Raw genomic sequence first — 20,105 nt, 5'->3', positions numbered from 1 at the left:
TTACATCATATCCGGCAATGAGCAGTCCAACACCGTAAGGCCTTCTTCCATATCTCTGTGTTGGTATTTGGGTCTCTGGGTCAAATATCAAGGTGCCAATTCCAATACAGTACAAACAAAGTACTAAAAAATAACGTAGATGAGAAAGGATACTGCTGCCGATTTGTGAAACCAAGCGTGACACTGGAAGCGGCTGGTCGAATACAAACCTGGAGTCAAGGCACTCTTGACGCATGAAATTGCTTTAAAGGAAAATGTGTGGCAAAAGACATTAGCTTTGATCTCATAATCATTCATTGAAATCTTTAGTAACGCACCTGATGTGTATATATTATCTTACCAAAGCAGTCTTGCGTCAGCAGTTACACACATGGTTATCTACATTCAAAATTTTCTTTTGATGAGCAGCCAACTCTGACTGAGCTCTCTGTAGGAATATAGTAGAACTGATATGACAAAGTAACTTAAAAGCACATTTTGCTCAATTGTTTTCCCACGTGCTTAACAGAGTAAAAAATATCACTTGTAGTGATGGTAATCGAGAACCGGAATCGTTAAGAGAATTGGATTATTAACAGGGTTACACAACAGATTACACAGGTGCGCATGCATCGTCAAAATGTTTCCTGTGCAGTAGATCAAAGGCATTCCAGGCGCATTTGCGTACCAACAGCTGAGACAGTTATTTAGAGAAATCTGACAGGCATTCAAAAGGAACTCAAATGTGATGTTAACGTCCTCTAAGTAAACTTAGAAATAAAACTAGTGTTGACTAATCATTACACGTGGCTCTGATTTTGAAGAGGACGTCAGTGCACAGGAAGTCTGTTTCAGTTGTAAACAAGCTACTATGACAATGACACTTTCCCAAAGTTACGCGATGCTCCTGCTAAACCACGCGACCATCATTATTTACAATATTAAAACCATGCATCTAACACTGGGATTACTTAAACATGGAACCTGCAGCAGTAGGTGAGTAATTACTTTTGTCTGACGTTTGTTTTGGTTTCAGTGGTTGAGCTGCTAACAAACGTCCTCCTGCTGCTTAACGACTAGCCTACAAATACACCGTCTGTCTGTGAGCATCTTTATCTTTTGAATCTGCCCGTGTGGGCAGCATAACATTGTGGCAGAGTAGAAACATCCGTACCAACCTGCCGTGCACACCAACTTGCATGTACAGGTGCTCCTTTGAGAACTAGGCCAAAATAATTACCGTATGTACAGCCCTGATTATTAACTAACTAACCCTAACCCTAACCCACAATGATCTCATGCGTCTACTCTGTTGAAAAGAAAAAATAAGGAGCAGTGTAATTTCAAATAAATTAATTAGGCATACATTACATACAACTGATGCAAGCATTCATGACTACCCATGACTTGGATAATAAAACAGTAGAAAACGTGTAGGAAATAGGAATTGGACCGATAAGCACAATCGCTAATGTCATCAATAAAATCTTATCAATTCCCATTCCTAGCCACTTGATGACAAACAAAAATCAAATACCTTCAATGCAACAAGGACTGCATGGGTACGAGATTTAAGACCCACAGTTGCAGATCCTTGCTTTACTGCCTCCATTGCATACTCAATCTGATGGATGCGCCCCTGGAAAACAAGAGACATTTAGCCTTCCCTTGAGTACATTATATATCATATTGAAAATGTGTAACAAACTTTTTTGACATCTTACTGAATTTATGGTAAATGATTAACTAATATCCCATCTCAATGGGACAATTAGAAAGAGGGATTTTCACCTCCATGAAATTCAACCATGTATTTATTCACCATAAGCATTTCATAAATATGAAGTGGAATACAATTCCAAGATTGCACATACATGTATGTGCAGTGAAATGTTGGGTCTGACAAACTCTGCCAGACTGTGCTAACAAGTAAAGCCCAAGATAATATATACAAGTAAAGTAATAATAGTCATAACACACACACAAGTTCCATTTAATTCTAGCTCTACTTTATCATAATTTAAACATTTCCGTTTCAAATTCCATTAATTCATAAACAGGACAGTGTCATTTCAGACAATGCAAAGGTGAATTTTAATTACACATGTTAAACTTCAACATGTCATTGAAATGATATTACAGAGTCATTAACTTGTTTGTACCGTTCCTGTGTATATGGCTGTCCTAAAATTACAATTAGGATTTCAGCACATTTCTTTGGAGATAAAAAATATTATGAAATTAACCAAACTTCATTAACAGGTAGTCTCTTAATTAAAATAATTAATAATTGGCCTAAAAGGAACAGAAGAGAAAGAGGAAGAAAAAGTGAGAGGCACTCTTATCATGGGGTGATCAGCCAATAACAAACTTTGTGTGAACACAAACCCGGAAAGCTTGGCATACTAGTCTAGCGCCCCTCAAAAATCTTTACAAAATGATTACAAGTTAGTTCAATGATATTACGGATATATTCATTATTCATCGATGATACTGACTCCATTTTGAAACATCATTTGTTCACAACAAGAGGCATATCTCCCACCCAATCACGCTCGCCAATCACTTCTCTGCATTCCTTTTTTTCTTCAATGTTTTACACAAACCCGGAAAGCTGGGCATAGGAGGGGGCTAGTGCCCCGCAAAAATAAACAACTACACAAGAGGTGACTTCAGTAACTATAAAACAGATCACTGTGACCATAGGCTACTATGCTGTTACTCCCAAAACAATACGTTAAAATACTTATGGCTAGGTTAAGGTTAAGCCCACAGCTTTGTCACAATTTAATATTAATAAGATGTAATGTGGTGGCAGTGAAGACTGCAGGAGTTTTCCATTACCTGGGGGCTCCAGACTGTAACATCGTTGTCATACTGGTTACGAAACTGAAGGAAGATCAAATCAGATGGTTAATACAGTTTGTGTGACATGGTGCTCATATAACTTGACTACTTGCTATTTGTATTATTTTTATATTAGGGAATTTTGAGACATGTATATATTGTTTTTCTATTGCAGTGGTTCTCCAAGTGTGGTCTACTCTGGGGATCATGTATATTTGGGAAAATACATGAAATGTATGTACGATCAGACATTCTAGGGCTTCATAAATTCATAATCTTATTAACGTTGTTTAATACAAGCAGATCGCAAACGCAATTTGGATGAGTGAGGAGTCAATGGAGGGTATAGCAACTTTAGATTCATCCCATTATTAAAATCACACCCGTGTGACTGTGAACTGAGTGGTGGAACTCCGTGTAGGGGTCCCCGGAACTTCCAGACCCACAGGGTGCCGGTCCGGTTGCTGGATAGTCTGATGCGAGGTTACTCTGTGGTGGAAAATAATACAAGTACGGTATGATACAAGAGAACTGTAAGTTTTATTTTTGGAAAACTAAGGAAAACTAATATTGTTTATGCCGTTTGCTTTGATGGAATAACTGATTGAACATGTACGCCATAATATGATTTGATTTGGATGTGTTGTTTGTGTTGATTATTGTGTAATAATTAGTGTGTAAACTTGAAACATTATTGTACTGTAAAAAGGTTTATTCCCCTTGATCTTTTTTCTATAATAGTATTAGTTTACAACACTAACACTTTATTTAGAACACACCCAAATCAAATCATAGTACAGCAGCTGCATACATGTGTGTTCAATCAACTATTAAATCAAAGCAAACGGCATAAACAATATTAGTTTGCCTCTTCTACAAAAATAAAACGTACAAGTTAGTTACAAGGCTGCATTCTGTCACGCGTGCCAAGCTGTCATTCTTTTGTATTGTGTCGGTAGGCCAATCAGAGGCAGGCGGGGCCGGGTTACCATGTCAATGCTCGGACGCAAAATAGATATACACCATACATAGGAACGGAGGGAGGCTGTTCCTTGGAGTGGTTAAAAATAATCTAGTTGCAAATTGCGGCTAATCATATGGCATGATATGGGGGTCAGTGGTCTAATAATACATACATTGTATGTATTATTAAAAAGACTCCCTCCGTTGAGTCCCTCCTTTGAATCCTCCACATGACCTTGGTACCTTTCCTTTTAGTTTATTTTGTCCCATTTGCCTGTTCTATTATTTTACTGTATTGCATTGTATTGTACTGTACTATATTCTGCCTTGTGAAGCACTTTGGTACAATGAGAGTTGTTTTTAAATGTGCTATATAAATACATTTGATTTGATTCGGGTGTCCAGTCAGTAGTCACTGTCCACCGTGTCCTTGATAAATTGGAGGAATTGAAGAGGAACCTCTTATTATAAACATTCCTGTATTGTTTGTTTACCTCTTTTGTGATTGGTCTTTTTTCCCATTTTTTTTACTTGAACCACCAGTTCACCACTGTTCAACTCTTCTAGTTCAACCCTGATGTAGTCAGCTTAACGTCTGAAACGTTGCTTAATAGCCAATCAAAGAACAAGATTCCTTTACAGGATCTCCTCACTGGTCAACAAAAACACATTGAAGGCCTTAACAGGAGCCCTCGTACAAGGTTTCTTTGACTATGCATCCACCTCTTGGTACCACAGCACCTCAAAAGCCCTTAAAACAAGGCTCCAGACCTCCCAAAACAAACTGGTCAGGCTCCTACTTGGCCTCACCCCCCGAACCCACCTCACCCATGCCCACTTTGACAGGCTGGGATGGCTTAGGGTCGACGACAGAGTACAGCATCTTGCAATGGGTCCACAAGATTCGATACACCACTAAGATACCCATGTACCTGTCTAAATACTTCCTTAATGTAAACGAAGTCCACACCCACAATACCAGAGGTAGTGCAACAAACCATGTACAACCCAGATTCGGCACAAACAAGGGACTATTATTATTTTCGCTCCTATGCCACCAAAATGTGGAACGCCCTACCAACAGTCATTAAGACATGTGAATCCCTTGACTCCTTCAAAACCGCTCTCAAAGGGCACCTACGGATGGCTGCAATTCGAAACTGGCCTCTGTAAAATCTGATTCCTCCCCCACCCCCCCCCCCCCCTTTTTCCCCTCACTGTATATGTATCTTTTCCCTTTTTGCTTATATATGATGAATTCCTGTTCTGTTCTTTAACTACACAGAAGTGTCTATTTGTATGTCTCTATATGTTTTGATGAATTGAACAATGTGGACCCTGTTGTAAACAAGTGTAATGCTTAATTGGGGTCGTCCACTCACAGTTAACAGTCTCTGTATTGAGTTTGTGCTTGAAATGTACTGTAATTCTACAAACTGTTAATAAATATTTCAATCAATCAATCAAAGCTCACAGGTCAGGCGACGCAACAACTTAAGTTTACACTTTACTAGATAATAAGTCCTGCGTTAACTCCAGACCACTCCACTGCTTCAACAGGGAGTTGAACCCCACAGCCTTTAATAGCCAAGAAAACTCACAGGTCAGGCAACGCAACAACTTTAATAAGTCCTGCGTTAACACCAGACCACTCCAGTGCTTCAACAGGGAGTTATGCTCCCCCTGCTTCACTCATCTTGTTGTTAGCCACAGGCACGTTAAACGTGGCTAATGCTAGCTTGCCAGCTACGTACTGTCGATACAGTTTTGGATGTTCATTTCATCAGTATGTTTATTTTAATTACAAAATAATTAAATCATATTTTATATATCTTACCATTATTTGCAATTTAGATGTAGCATGTACAGTCGACTCCACTGACTAGGATCACAATCATCACATATATCTGCAATCTTCTACTTTTTCTGCACGATTGGGGAAACGAGTCGATAACAGAGCAACGTTCATCCTGGGGGGAGAACAAATTGGTAGTGGCTAGTGGGTGTGTGCGTGTGGTGAAATTTTAAGTTTAGGCATTTTGCTCAACTTGATCTTAAGTCATTATAAAAGGCTTTATAATGTGTTACAAAATACTTAATTTACTGGTCACTCGCAGACTTTTATTTTATTATAATAATAATAATAAAACTTTATTTTGACATGACATGAATGAAAGTGCTTTACAGAGCAATAGAGAAAAAAGGAAAATCAAAGGCATAAAAGAATAAAAGAATAACAACAAGGATCTTCTCAGATCTTCTCAGTAAGCGACGTCTAAGCCTTTTCAATCCGGGCTCCCAAGCTCTGGAACACCCTATACCTGCTGACCTAAGATGTGCAAAATCGTTTAAATCCCTCCTGAAAACCCACCTTTATGTTAAAGCCTTTTCTTAATTGTCATTTTTGGATAATTTTGTATGTTTTGTATTTTTATGCCTGCTTTTTAGTTTAGTTTTGTTTTGCTCGTCGCTGTAAAGCACTTTGTCACTATGTCTAGAAACATTCTATGAAAATAAATTCATTATCATTAGGCTGCCTGCCGAAGGTATAAGCCTAGAGGGAGAGTTTGTTCCACACTGTCAGCTCGTAGAAGCAGAAAGCTGCTTCACCATGTTTTTAGTCGCCATTTTTAGGCACATGCATGGATAATAGTTTTATTAATATAATCATCAGTTGTGATTGGTTATAACCAGTAAGACGCCTGAGACCAGGTCGCGTGCACTAGGTGACAGCAGACTGGCCATATCTCCATATATGGAGCGTGTCTTGAGTGTACATGGTTTGATGTGGTCAGATCAACATATGGAATGTCAGAACAGGTCAGCTCAATATATGGAGATCTAAGGGTGGCAGCGGGGGCAGTGTCTTGAGTGTACAGGGTTTGAAGAGGGCACAGTTAGAGCCGGGTCTTAATTTTCGGGCCTGTTGAGAACTCTAGTTTTTGTCGGCTGCGCTAATAACTTTGGGGCGGGCCTGTCTAGAGTTTAAATATACAGGTATCAGTCAAAAGGGAGACATCGAAGAGGAAGGATGGATGGGAATGGATCAACATATGGTATATGTCTGAACAGGTCAGCTTCATATATGGAGATCTAAGGGTTTGAGGTTTGAGGTCAGATGTAGAGTTGCTGGCCAATATTGATGATATCAGGGATCTCCATATATGGGCATTCCCATATATGGGCTTAATATTGATGACATCAGGGATCTCCATCTCTGATGATGTCACGTGATGTCATGTCACGTCACGAGGTCATGCCTGGGGTGACCAACCAACTCAACTGACTGACTGACGGGAAATTCACGCTTTCATAGTAAATAATCGTATTATGCTATAGCATAATGCATATATACCATTATTATAAACGATCACAACTATGATAATTATTGCGACCAAAGATCGCAGTTAACTATGGAATCCACTATGGAATGCATTTCCCGTCAGTGGTTGGTTGGTCGGGCACCATATATGGTGTTGTGGCTCTTTTGTTGGTTCCAAATAAATCAACAAACCCACTGATGCACCTTGACTTTTAGTTGTACGCAGGCAAAAGAAACAGATTGTCATTGAATGTCATTTTTGCTTTGCTATGAATTCCGTCTTTTTGAAAGCCGTTGTTTTCGTTGTCCATCAGTTTCATTTATTCGGTTTTTATTACGTTTTTCTTGGTCCTTACGGTTTTTCTTTTTCTTTCTATCCTCTAGTTTTTTTATTTGCATATGCTCATATGTCTATGTACATATGTAATTTGTGAGTTGATTAGTGGTATACTGTGGTTACTCGGGTGGTTTGATGCGTATGTCCCTTTAATCCACCGACACTGAAACATTGTACGTCACCATCGTAATCCAATTATACCCTGGCATTGGTACATACATATCTTCATCACGTCATGGGACATACACTTCGTAGCATGACAGAAAACATACCTGCACCGTCTGCTTCCGTATGTCGCGTGCCAGGACATGACGTCATATCATATGCTGCTAAGGGACATTGGTACATATCTTCATCACGTCATGGGACATATGCTTCGTAGCATGATGGAAAACATACCTGCACCGTCTGCTTCCGTATGTCGCGTGCCAGGACATGACGTCATATCATATGCTAAGGGACATTGGTACATATCTTCATCACGTCATGGGACATATGCTTCGTAGCATGATGGAAAACATACCTGCACCGTCTGTTTCCGTATGTCGCGTGCCAGGACATGACGTCATATCATATGCTGCTAAGGGACACACCTGACTAATAACATTACTTGCACGCTCTGCTTGCTTAATTAATAATATACAAACAAAACAGTGAGGATGGCTTTTACATAATATGGTGCCCAGGTCTGTGACATGCATGCATGTGCACATCATCGGGGATGGAGATGTGAAGACCCTGATGCCATAGTAAATGTGACCTGCTGTCGCAGTTAAGCACATATGTGGAGATGATCCCTGATGTCATCAATTTTGGCCAGCAACTATATGACCTCAAACCTCAAACCCTTAGATCTCCATTATAGAGATATACTGTCAGAACCTGTTCTGACATTCCATATGTTGATGATCCTTCCCCATCCATCCTTCCTCTTCGATGTCTCCCTTTTGACTTATACATGTCCATTCAAATTTCAAACTCTAGTAGTCTGCCACATTATAATGCATTACCAGTCATTATAATGCATTACCAGCCATTATATGCATTATATATGCATGCTTTATAATCACTTCAAGTTTAATGCCTTAAAGTGACTGTAAGTGGTCATTAAGTCATACAAATAGTATAAAATGTATGCACAACAAATCACTTATTAAAAATTATACTATAACGCAAACAGTTATAAGATCATAATGTATTAGGGCAATTACAATAAGGATCCTTGCTAAACAAAGTGATGTGGAATGTTATTTGGCCCTATAAATCATTTCAAAATGTGTTATCTGTTTGTGTTTGTAAATGCACTTTTGTGGATGAGCAAGAAGTAAAAGTCAAGGTGCATTAGTGGGGTTTATTGAAATGTTTAGTGTCAACAAATTAGCCAGTACTGTATAAATATTATTGTTATAAAGAATTATGATAATATTAGTTATTTTTAATAGCTATAGGCTACTTGTACAGTGATATTAGATTATAATGCCTTATACATTATGTTTATAATGCGTCATACATGGGAAAAAACCAACCCACACAATGCAAAGAGCTTTATTGCCAATATTGTCCCACTTTTGCTTTGGCAATATACATTGCCAAAGCAAGAGTGGAACAATAAAATACTTTATGTACAATTAAAAGGGAATAGAAATGATTTAATTGCAACTGTCTGGGGGATATCTAACGTACAAAACCACACACGCACACACACACGCACACACACACGCACACACACACACACACACACACACACACACACACACACACACACACACACACACACACACACACACACACACACACACACACACACACACACACACACACACACACACACACACTTTCATATATTAAGAATTAAGCAACTCTTAACAGAAAATACCTCCCACAATTTTAACCAAATATCATCTTTGTTTTATTTTTTCTCGTTCTTTTTTGACTGTGTAAAATGCTGCAGAACTCCCAAGTATTATTGTGACATCTAGGCGGCGACACAGAGCCCCCCTTTCCGTAAAAACAACATCTCTTCTCTTTCTTTAGTCAAAGTGCTGGAGCACGTTTGAGTGACCATGGAGTGCGTCTGCCGACATGTAGTTGTTGAGCGTTAAACACGTTGTGAATAATACTGGAAGAAGAACAACTTTGGTGGATTCGGAGGGCAGATCCAGTAGAAACATGGCTGTACGCGAGGAGGGAGAGGTTGTGCACAGTAAAATAAGGCACCACGATGGGCTTGGAAGTGTCAACAGCAGCAGCAGCCCAGAGAGCCTCAGGAACGGCTATGTGAAGAGCTGCGTCACCCCTCTCAAACAAGACCATCAAAGGGGATTTTTGCTCAACGTGTGCAGGTTTTGCAACGAAGACGTTCTGAATTCAAAATTGTTTAAAATATCCGCCCTCTATGCGGGGGCATTTGTAATTTTCGCGGTTTCTTTTCTTATTTCTAGGAGCTTGCAAAGTGACTCGCTTTGGGATTTGCAGACTTTTTTGTCTGGTTTTTCTCAGTCCATTAGTCCTCTGTTCAGCATAGGATGCGCATTCTTCTTTTTAACGTTTTATTTGAGGAGAAAAAAGAAAGAAAGTAATAAATGTTGGCTTATGTCACTACCAGCATCGTGTTACCTTGGGGATTTTTTGGTTTTGCGGTTTTTGCAATGGGGAGAGGACCAACATCAGATGCAAATGGTGGGCAGGTTGTTATTCGTGTTGGGATGTGTGGGTCTGCTCACACTGATCCCCACTTTGAAACTCAAACACAGTGTTTTGATCCTGGTTTTTGCCAGCGTGGTGTGGTTGGTGTCTTTCACCAGCCTGAGTGGTCTGCCCGCACTGCTCAGACCATTCTTTGCCTGCTTTGCGGGGGTTTCTGGCTCTCTGTTGGGGCTCTGTTTTGACCATTACTATCCGTCGAGGGAAGCACCAAATCGGATTCCCAGCGCAGAGGAGAAGGTCCCAGTGATCAGACCCAGGAGAAGGTCCAGTTGCGTTTCATTGGGAGAAACGTCGACCAGCTATTATGGCAGTTGTAAAATGCCCCGCAGACCTTCATTGCCATGCATATCCCGAGAACAGGTAGGTCTTCATTGCAGGTGCCCAATGAGTTTCCAAAGTAGGCCTGCTAGTGCTCATTCACTGTCCAGATACATGCACAAAAGAGAATAACACCCCGACCACACAAACCCATTAGATATTACGTTTCAGCACACACAAAACATCCCAAATTCCCCACGGTCAATGCTGAGAAATTCACCAATAACCTTCACATACTTCAGTCACCACCTGCACACAGGGTGACAGGATACCTATAAATGAGTGCATTGACTACTACAATGATCAACTAGGTAAAATAAGTTTAAATTCTAGACTACAGCCTTTATGCAAATGTGGATATGGTGTAGCCTGTACTGGCAAAAGACAACTTTAAATGATTTGTTAATTAGTGTAGTGTATAGGCCTACACTCACTAAAGTAAAATACTCAGTGTTAGTTTAGCTCAGTGTACAAATGTAAACAAATGTACTTTTACTGTGTAGAATCATGCATGTGATATGGCCAGTAGGCCACTGTGCAAATTACACTTAATGACCAGTGTATGACATTTTTGTTTGCCATTGTGTTGTTCGTCATTCATATTTGTTTCAATGGAGTAGTTAGAGAGACACCTGCAAGCTCTCCTCATTTTGTTATAGAATGGGCACTGAGCATGTTTAGTATTAACCACAGCAACATACTGCAGATTCCATTATATGTTGATTAAACATTATTGTTCCACTAACGGGGCCTGTGCCCTTGTAAGCCTCTGTGTGGCCTGGGCGAAATATTTAGTAGTCAAGGACTGAGAGGAAATTATGGTCATTATAGCAGGATTATTTCAATGTACATTGAATAATATTACGTTTTCTGGTCTGCTTGTGTGCCTGAGCTAGTGTTGATATCTAAAATAATTGTTTTAGTTGTCAAAGGAAAATATACATTACATTTTTGCATTGGTTTTTTAAATAGCCTGTAGCAATATTGTAGTGATATATTCATATGGAGATTAAACAGTCTTGTCTTGTTGCATAGGCCTGCCCTATGTATGCCAACCTGATAATGTTATACCCAAGCATGCAACATTTATTGCATATTTTAAAATATGTTTTACCAACCCAGCACAAATGTTAGAAGTCATACAAGAAATAGTGTAGAAATTGGGTTTTTATCATTTGAGCTAGGCCCAGGGGGGGGGGGGGGGGGGGGGGATTTGTGTTTTTGATTATTTGTGTGTGTGTGTGTGTGTGTGTGTGTGTGTGTGTGTGTGTGTGTGTGTGTGTGTGTGTGTGTTATTTTTCTTAAAAACATTAATGTCAAAGATGCCCTTTGAAATAGCCTTTTGTGACATGGTTTGATTGAAAATGTGCCTTAATGCACTGCTTATTTCAGAAAATATTTTAAGAACCCATATACATGTCACCACAGACTGTAGGGCCAGATTGGTAATTTAATTATTTGCTTTACACTACTAATAGTCATACACATATAGGGTCTATATTCTGATAAATTAAAAAATAACTACAAGAAAAGTATTGGGTAAAGATTAGGATTAGACTCAATACATTTTTGTAGGGATGGGTGTTGGATACAAATGAGTTGACATCTTTTGGAAGTAAGTTATGCAGCCATCGATTTGACACATTAATCTCTGCTTGTGAGTTGACTTTACTTCTCACATCATAGGAACTTAAGTTAGGACTCAACTTTGGTCATGATCCCATTGATTGGGGTACTTGATTTCAATGACTTAAAATGACTTGTGACTCATATTTTGAAATTAGTGTGACTTGTTCCCACCTGAGCTGTCACAGTTTGTTTTACTCATTTTGCTTCTGTGGTGAAAGAAAACAGTGTGCTCATACATACACCACAGTACATTTACTACATTCCCACATTCCCCAGACAAAAGTCAGCCCAAGAATACAGTACTGATAGAACATTAACATATATTTACGCAACAACCTATTTATTTCAGACGAAGTGAAAGTTGGGCTTCTTAAAAATGATAGCTGAATTTTATATTTTTAATCCCTCACAAGATGATATATGTTTTTGTTTTGTATCTTTGTTTTATTGGCCATAGTTGACCATTTAAAACACAATGGCACTTTGATAGAGCTGTGGTTCTAAAAGCATGGTCCATAATGTTCCAGGGGGTCCCCAGGAACATTGGCCTATTTAAAGCATTTAATAGCAGATCTGCAAGCTCACAACGTGTCACAACAATATGCGACGTGAGCTTGTAGATAGGGTATTTTCTCTGTTGCAAAATTAATAAAAAATAGCCGGTCTGCAACATCACTGTTTCTTAATAGAGTAATTTGTGTGGTGTCTTTAGGTCCGTCAACAGCAAGTCTGTTTGTGACCCTTCCCATTCTTCTTGTGCAAAATATAGGGATGCCACTGGTTGATAATCGTTGCTTTCACTATAAATTCACCAGCTAGAAGTTAGGTAGTCTAATGAGAAAATGTACTTTATAAGTATGACTATTTAGATTTTAGACCATAGGTTTCTCTTTCCAAACCTACAGTATAGACAATTATTGTAACATTCTGTACTAAATCAACAACTAAGATCTCTTCCCTGGTAAGACATCTTTTCAAATGCAGGTCTGTGGCCTATAATATACCGGTAATACGCATACATGTTTTCAGCCCTTGATATGAAAATGATTGAGATTTGGGTTGTGTAGTAGTTACCTTGCCATGATGTACCGGTAACTCCAAATATTGGCAAGATATCTTAAATAGTTGGTCCATTAAATAGAACTTCATATTCAATATATAATCTCATTGACTTCATTGCAACTTCCTGTTGAATTTATTATTGTGATCCATGTCTAGATCTGGATTATCGTCCTAATCCAAAGTGTGTGTGTGTGTGTGTGTGTGTGTGTGTGTGTGTGTGTGTGTGTGTACGCGAACGTACGCTCGCGTGTGCGTATATATATATATACAGTATGTTGTACCAGATTTTGTGATGTTGCTTATCATCAGAATCTGCTTTGTTAGTGTTTATGTGATGTGCTAAGAGTTACTTTGAGGGCTACTCTAATCTGGATACTCTTTTTATTTTTGTTGTGTGGGGAGAATATTTATTTTGAACTACGCAACTATTAATGACATCTTGCCAATATTTGCAGTTACATCATGGCAAGGTAACTACACAAGCCAAACCTCAGCTCTTGTTAACATTTTCATACTTATGCAGGTATTGTTTATTTTTTGTTTTGAACTGGTGATTAATTGAGAGAATATATATAGTCAAAATCAATTAAGTGTACAAGGGAATGTTGACTACCATAGTCACTTTCTGATTATCCATGATTGATTCCTGCATTGAAAAGAATCTATGCTTATGTAACTCACAACAACGACTACATTCACATGTGTGGATGAAGGCATTATTATTATAGTTAGGTTTACTGAAACAAAGTTATGTCCATTGTATTCTTGACATAAGTGAAAATGCAGTTTTCTGTCTAAGTCTATGTAACGTTTATGTAAGATTATGTAACGGTTAGTATAACGTTTAAACATACTTTTTATAAAAAATAATGAAAGTGAGCCAGCTCCAGCTGATAACGATTATGTAACGTTTAGTATAATCTTTAAACATACTTTTTATAAAAAAAATAATGAAAGTGAGCCAGCTCCAGCTGACCACACAAATTGTAAATTAAAAAATTAAATGTCATGGACACCATGTCATGAAACCTAGAGAGAGGTGAGTTTGTGCCTGTCACTGACACCAACAGTCTCTTATCACAGGCATTTGGTGTTTTACAGCAGTTACCGGTAGTTCTCAAACTTTTTAATTTCAAGGTATTTGCTATTTGGCCGTGAACCCCCATCTCAAAATTATTTTGTGGGAGGCAGCGACCCCCGATTCGAGTAATTGAGTTAAACATTTTCACTTTACAAAATATATATATTTTTTTTTCACGTGTTTTAGAGCATGCCATGTGTGCATCTACTGACGTAAAACAGCATCTTAAGATCTATAAACTGTACCCGCCCTCAGTAATGACTTGTACTCTCTCATACCAAATAGCAAGAGGAAAGTGTGATCTAAATCAGTGTCCCCAGCTAAAGGAAATAAGCTCTACTGTACTACAGTCTACAGATGCTATATCTGATGGGAAATGTTTGACTCCTATAGGTTGTTCACTTTATGAACCAGAATGGAACGGGAGAAAGCAGTCTGGAGGCAGTGAATAATTTGGATATTCAAACATCTTACACTAAGCACATTTTTCTATAAACAGTTTGTCCGTCTGTTTCTAAGTTAATAGTTTGTGTTACATAAACCTGTCAAAACTACAACCTGTGAAACTGAAACATGTTAAATACTAAATAGACTATCAATTTCTGTCAGAGAATTGCCACATTTCTGGATTACTCCAGTGGAGGCAAAACAACCTGTGTCCCATTCATTACAGTGTAAATATTTATTTTGAGCTCATGCTTTGAATTTGTTTAAATTGTTATTGCTCTGGTGCTTTTAGGAAATGTTTGAGATGTATTAAGTTGGAACACAAAAAGTGACATTGTCAATATAGCTTCAATTCTGATAAGCAAAATCTGTGTTGCTTGTCTGGTAATATGGGTAACCATGGAAAAAAAGCAAAAAAAAGCTGATTTGAGTTGTTTACCAAAACCTTCTAAATTCAGTATAAGTAGCCCCACACTTTCCAAGCAAAGTAGAGCTTTTTTAATTCTAATACTTTGTGGTTAGAACTATCCCATTCCCAAACCAAATGAAAATTGAGGTTAAAAACCAAGTATACCACTATGAATACCTCAGCTTAAACTTTTAAATAATGAATTCATGGTCTCGTAGGCGAGTCAAAAGAATGGCTTATGTTAACTAGAAAATTGGTCACAAAAGTTTGCGCAATAGGTCAGTTGCCCAATTTCATATGTACTCCACTGGTATACACATTGTAGTTTGCCCCATGCTGCCAATCTGTGTGGCTGAGAGCACATCTGTTTATGATTGATGTTATCCCTCAATGTGTCATACTGACTGGGAGGGAATACCCTCCATAGATGCTGACATTTTAGAGCCCTCTCTGGATACATATTATATGAATGAACCACGGTGTCAAGACTGCTGATTCATAATTTGTAGAGCTGGATAGTAGAGGAGAGATTGCTGTTATTGCTTGTCTTTTCCTTGTTTTTCCTATTATAGATCTAGAATACATGACATAAAAACCACGCCCCCTGGATTGTGGAAGAAAAATATTAAAATTAAAAAAATCATACAAATGAGTTTTGGCATTCTATCAGGGAGGTGGCTCTGTATCATTTATGATATTATTTGTAATTGATACAGTTAGGAGAAAATTCAATCAGCTGTGAAATTGGAAGTAGCGTAGAAAACTACAGTAGGAAATCATGTGCCTGTGCCCACTGAAGCACGTCGCACTCCGTCAAAAAATACCTGAGATTCCTTAGAATTCATGACATTTCTTATCGGTGTGGGTTATTAGTTTGTTTGATGAAACTTACACTGACAACACTAGTATCCTAGATAAAGAAATGTGCATGTAACACAGTTCTTATATCACATGATTAAAAAACATCTATGGTATTTTTCAATGGGAAAACACTTCTGTGATCCTGGGGGCATGGTTTTGATGTCAGGACTTCTGTATTCTATATTTATTATTGGTAGCAAGTGAAGTTCGGCCTGTTATAGCGCCACCAGGAGGCCGACTTTTGAAAAACATATTTTTTTATATTACTCCTCCGGATTCTGTCCATAAATCCCACTAATGGTTTCACAGTATCTGTATAGTCATGTGTTCAAGACGGATCTGTCCGATATTTCATATTCCATCCTAACATTGGCTTTCAAAGATTGCAGGATTGGCCCGTTTTGAACAAAAAGCCTCAAATCATGAACGCAGCGTGCAAGTGAAATCTCTCAAGGACTTTCCTACTAGGCTGAGGAATATATCCCACCTTTTTCACATTGGCCTGTTATAGCACCACCAACGGGTGGATTTTTGCAAAACATTCAAATCATCCAATTTCCATCCAAGGCGTGAGAAGAAATGCCACCCTTTTCACATTGACCTATTATAGCACCACCAGGAGGCCACAACCTGACCTGGCCTGGTGGAGACCTGTGCCCAGAAGAGCACTTCATCTAGTTTAATTATCTTTTTGATCTTTTTTTTTAAGAACACAAAATAAGCATTTACTACAGTATAACATTAGATACTGTATAAAATACAGTATAACAAGTTATGGTGGCCCATCACCAGAACAGTACGCAATGCTAAATACCTGGGTGTTATTGTTGTTTTTGTCGTCCTCCACTTCCTCTTTTAAAACAAATCGCATGCTGTCCCCAAGGCTAAACTCCATAGAGTATTAAAAGGATAGAGACTAAACTAGCGCGAAGCTCCGCCCCCTCCGCTATTCATGTCATAGCATTTCCTCTCAAAGTGGCCGTGCATTTCAAAATAAGTGTTTTTTTTGTTTGTACTACAATGTGATCATTCAACCCATGTTTTTATTATTTATTTATTAATCGTACTGGAAATAGACGTAGCTATGACTAGGAAGAAGCATAGTTGACTTGAAAATGAAACTAAAATAATAATGGAGGCATATTGTATACAGTATGTGTATTTGGGGTGGTGGTACGCCCTCTAGAGGTACCGAAGCCCTTCTTCAGGTACCAGAGCTCAGGAGGGAGGTTCCGGAGCTGAGCTCCGCCTAGTTCCGTCTGAAATTAAACACTGGCTTAAGCCCACCACACACCGGCTGCGTCCGCCGCGCGGCGGACACAGCCGCCTCCATTATTTTCAATGAACCTATCGCACACCGGCTCCGTCCGCCGCGTCGCGCCGCGTCGCCTGGCGCGCCGATATAATAATATTCACTGAGCAAGCAGTGGATAAATTAAACTTCGACCATCATGAGTGTCAGATCCTGTGTCTAGGTGAGACATGACCCTTGACACGATTTGAATGTCTCAATAGAAGAGCAGGGAGACAACCATATACACAATATAACCACACCAATAACCATACAAGTTATATTGTTTGAATACACTCTATCATACAGATAAAATTACATTTTATTAATTAAACACAAGGTACATACTACATAGCCACTTGAAGCCCTATTTCAAAATGTGTGAAAATAGCCTTTACAGTGGAAATGTTTACAGCATGTGCATCTTGAGCTTGTAGATATATTTTCACTAGTTACATTTTATTTTACACATTTCTGGAATGGTTTTGAAAATGTCTTAGATTTTTTTTGAATTTTCTGAATTTTATTTAGGAAAGGTGACAAAATAGTGATATTTGCTTGTGACCCAAAATGGGTCGTTGCCCTATGTTTGGGAAACCCTGTTCTTAACTAACCCCTACACCACAGTAGAGCAGAGCATAGCAGTGGGCTGCAGAGAGGGAGAGGGAGAGAGAGGCATTTGGAAGGGAGGGGAGGAAAGCGTAGAGCAGTGAAGTAGAGCAGCTCTCAGCTGTCACGTTCTCTTGCTGTAAAGCCATGTGGAATGATATAACATTGACGTCACAACCCAGTGACGTACCGCAGGGTGACTGTGAGGAAGAAACAAAGCCAGGTTTTACTAATCGCTGGTAGAATATAGAGACTGCCCCCAGCTGTGATGAGAAGGGGAGCAACTGTCTTTTTTTCAAAAGGAGTGCGGGGAGAAACAAATTGTATTGTAAGTAGGGCTGGGCAATTAATAGAAACCGTTATTTAGAACCACCAATAACAAACTTAATGTTGCTCATGGTGGTAGCATTTCTTATTTATTTTTAATGAAAATTAAATTGAATTTCAATTAGTCTGATGAACCACTCAAGTCCTGCATTGTACATCATTGTACAATACAGTAGTGGCTTGTGAATGATGTCTACAACATGTTGCGATGCGACATGTTGTAAGCTTGTAGATCTGCTCTTTTTGTGGTTTTAAAAATATGTGACCGCTTCTAAGTCATTGAAAAATAATAAATCTTCGTTTTTTCATGTCATGTGAAAGCAGGGAATCATAGCTTCAAATTTACAGCGAGTTGAGAAAACAGGCTTGAAAGGTTCACTTCTGTGGTATAGATGTAGGCCTATGTGTATGATGTAACCTTTTACATTTGGAATTAATATTAGTATTATCAATTATGTAATTGTATTCGCTGTTACCTACACTCTTCCAGTACTAAAGTCGCCCTGTGCTGGTGTGCCCCTGGGAAATGAAACGACCTAACCTATCTGACATCAACTGCTATTATGGTCAACTATGATGTTTAGGCCATGATTAAATAATGTTAAAATTAATTATTGAGGGATTCAATTGAAGACACATTTTACGTTTTTCTGACGTGCACGCAATGTGCACATGGATGTGCCCACGGTTATTTATTCTTTCATTTGTCCCATATCTCTGGCACCTGGCCAGCATTTCTATTCTAACAGGTGGCATGGAATCATGGATCGCATCAGCTGTTAATGGGGATGGGGCTTACCATCTACTTTAACCAGCAAAACAAAAATTCAAGTTCAATAATATAGCTGCAAGCAGAGATAAGACCAAGCAATATTAAAGCCCTTTTTGGCTGCTCAACAGACAGTGCCACTTTAGGTCACCCAACATACATACAGACAGATGAGGCATGAGTCATGCCTGTTCAAAGTGCCTGTTATCGCTGCTTGCAGCTATATTTTTTGTACACATTTTCAGTACAGTACAAAGTTCTCTTCAACTGGGATTTCAGATAATGGTCCATAGAACGTGTGTAGAATAGAGGTTTTCACAGGTCCAATTTGACCAACCCAAATAGACCCACAAAAATTGGACCCGCTGCTATTTTTAGAATTATAGCTCCGAACCGAAAAGCACAGAGAGGTGTCAGAAGACTCAGAACGTTGCGACCAAAGGTCGCAGTTAACTATGAAACTTAGCGTTTTTGACACATAACCCACTTTCCCTGTCACTCTCACACGTCACTCTCTCCCCGCTCTCCCCGTCAGTCACCCCCATAGAGTATTAAAAGGATAGAGACTGATCTGGCACGAAGCTCCGCCCCCTCCGCTATTCATGTCAGTGGAAGTTGCTCAGTGGCGTTTTGAAGCACCCGGAAGGACCGTCTCAAAACGTCTACTTCCGCATTGGACCACCAAATTTTGGTGGTCCAATGCGGAAGTGCAACCGAGCGCTCGATGTTAAAGCCCAGCTGCACGGGGTTTCCTCGTCATACCTGTCCGCCTGCAGTCCCTCCTCTTACCACGAGTAAGACGCGCAAACGCGGGAAGCGAACGCAGCTCGTACATATTTGGGTTTTGGACGTATAGCTGCTTTGGGGACTCCTTATATGGTGCCCCTTTTGTGCCCATATATGGAGCCGAGTGGACCTGGCCCCTTTTGTGCCCATATATGGAGCTGAGTGATTGCTGATGCAACATACACATATTTGGATAGCGGGACAGACACACGGACAGACAGACAGACAGACACACACACAGACATGATCTGCTAGGTCTCATAGTAAGTGCTCACTGCGTTCGCAACTAAGGCCCCTTGGTCACCCCAGACAAGCCATCGTGACATCACGTGGTGTCTTGAGTCCTGTGTCCTATGTGCTGT

General features: G+C 39.3%; 1 protein-coding gene across 2 annotated transcripts in view; it reads left to right on the top strand.

The window, feature by feature from the left end:
- The first annotated feature begins 9,505 nt into the window (after window positions 1–9,505).
- Window positions 9,506–20,105, top strand: part of pde3b (phosphodiesterase 3B) — a 76,992-nt gene continuing 66,392 nt past the window's right edge. For both annotated transcript variants that reach the window (XM_080769038.1, XM_080769037.1), the window contains exon 1: window positions 9,506–10,514. In XM_080769038.1, coding sequence (XP_080625164.1) covers window positions 9,618–10,514 — 897 coding nt within the window. In that variant the 5' untranslated portion in view covers window positions 9,506–9,617. The remainder of the gene's footprint in view (window positions 10,515–20,105) is intronic.

The sequence above is a fragment of the Protomyctophum bolini genome (assembly GCF_963924005.1).
Source record: "Protomyctophum bolini genome assembly, chromosome: 1".
NCBI classification, from domain to species: domain Eukaryota; kingdom Metazoa; phylum Chordata; class Actinopteri; order Myctophiformes; family Myctophidae; genus Protomyctophum; species Protomyctophum bolini.
The sequence above is the reverse complement of the archived record's forward strand: the minus strand, read 5'-3'. Positions and strand labels throughout refer to the sequence as shown.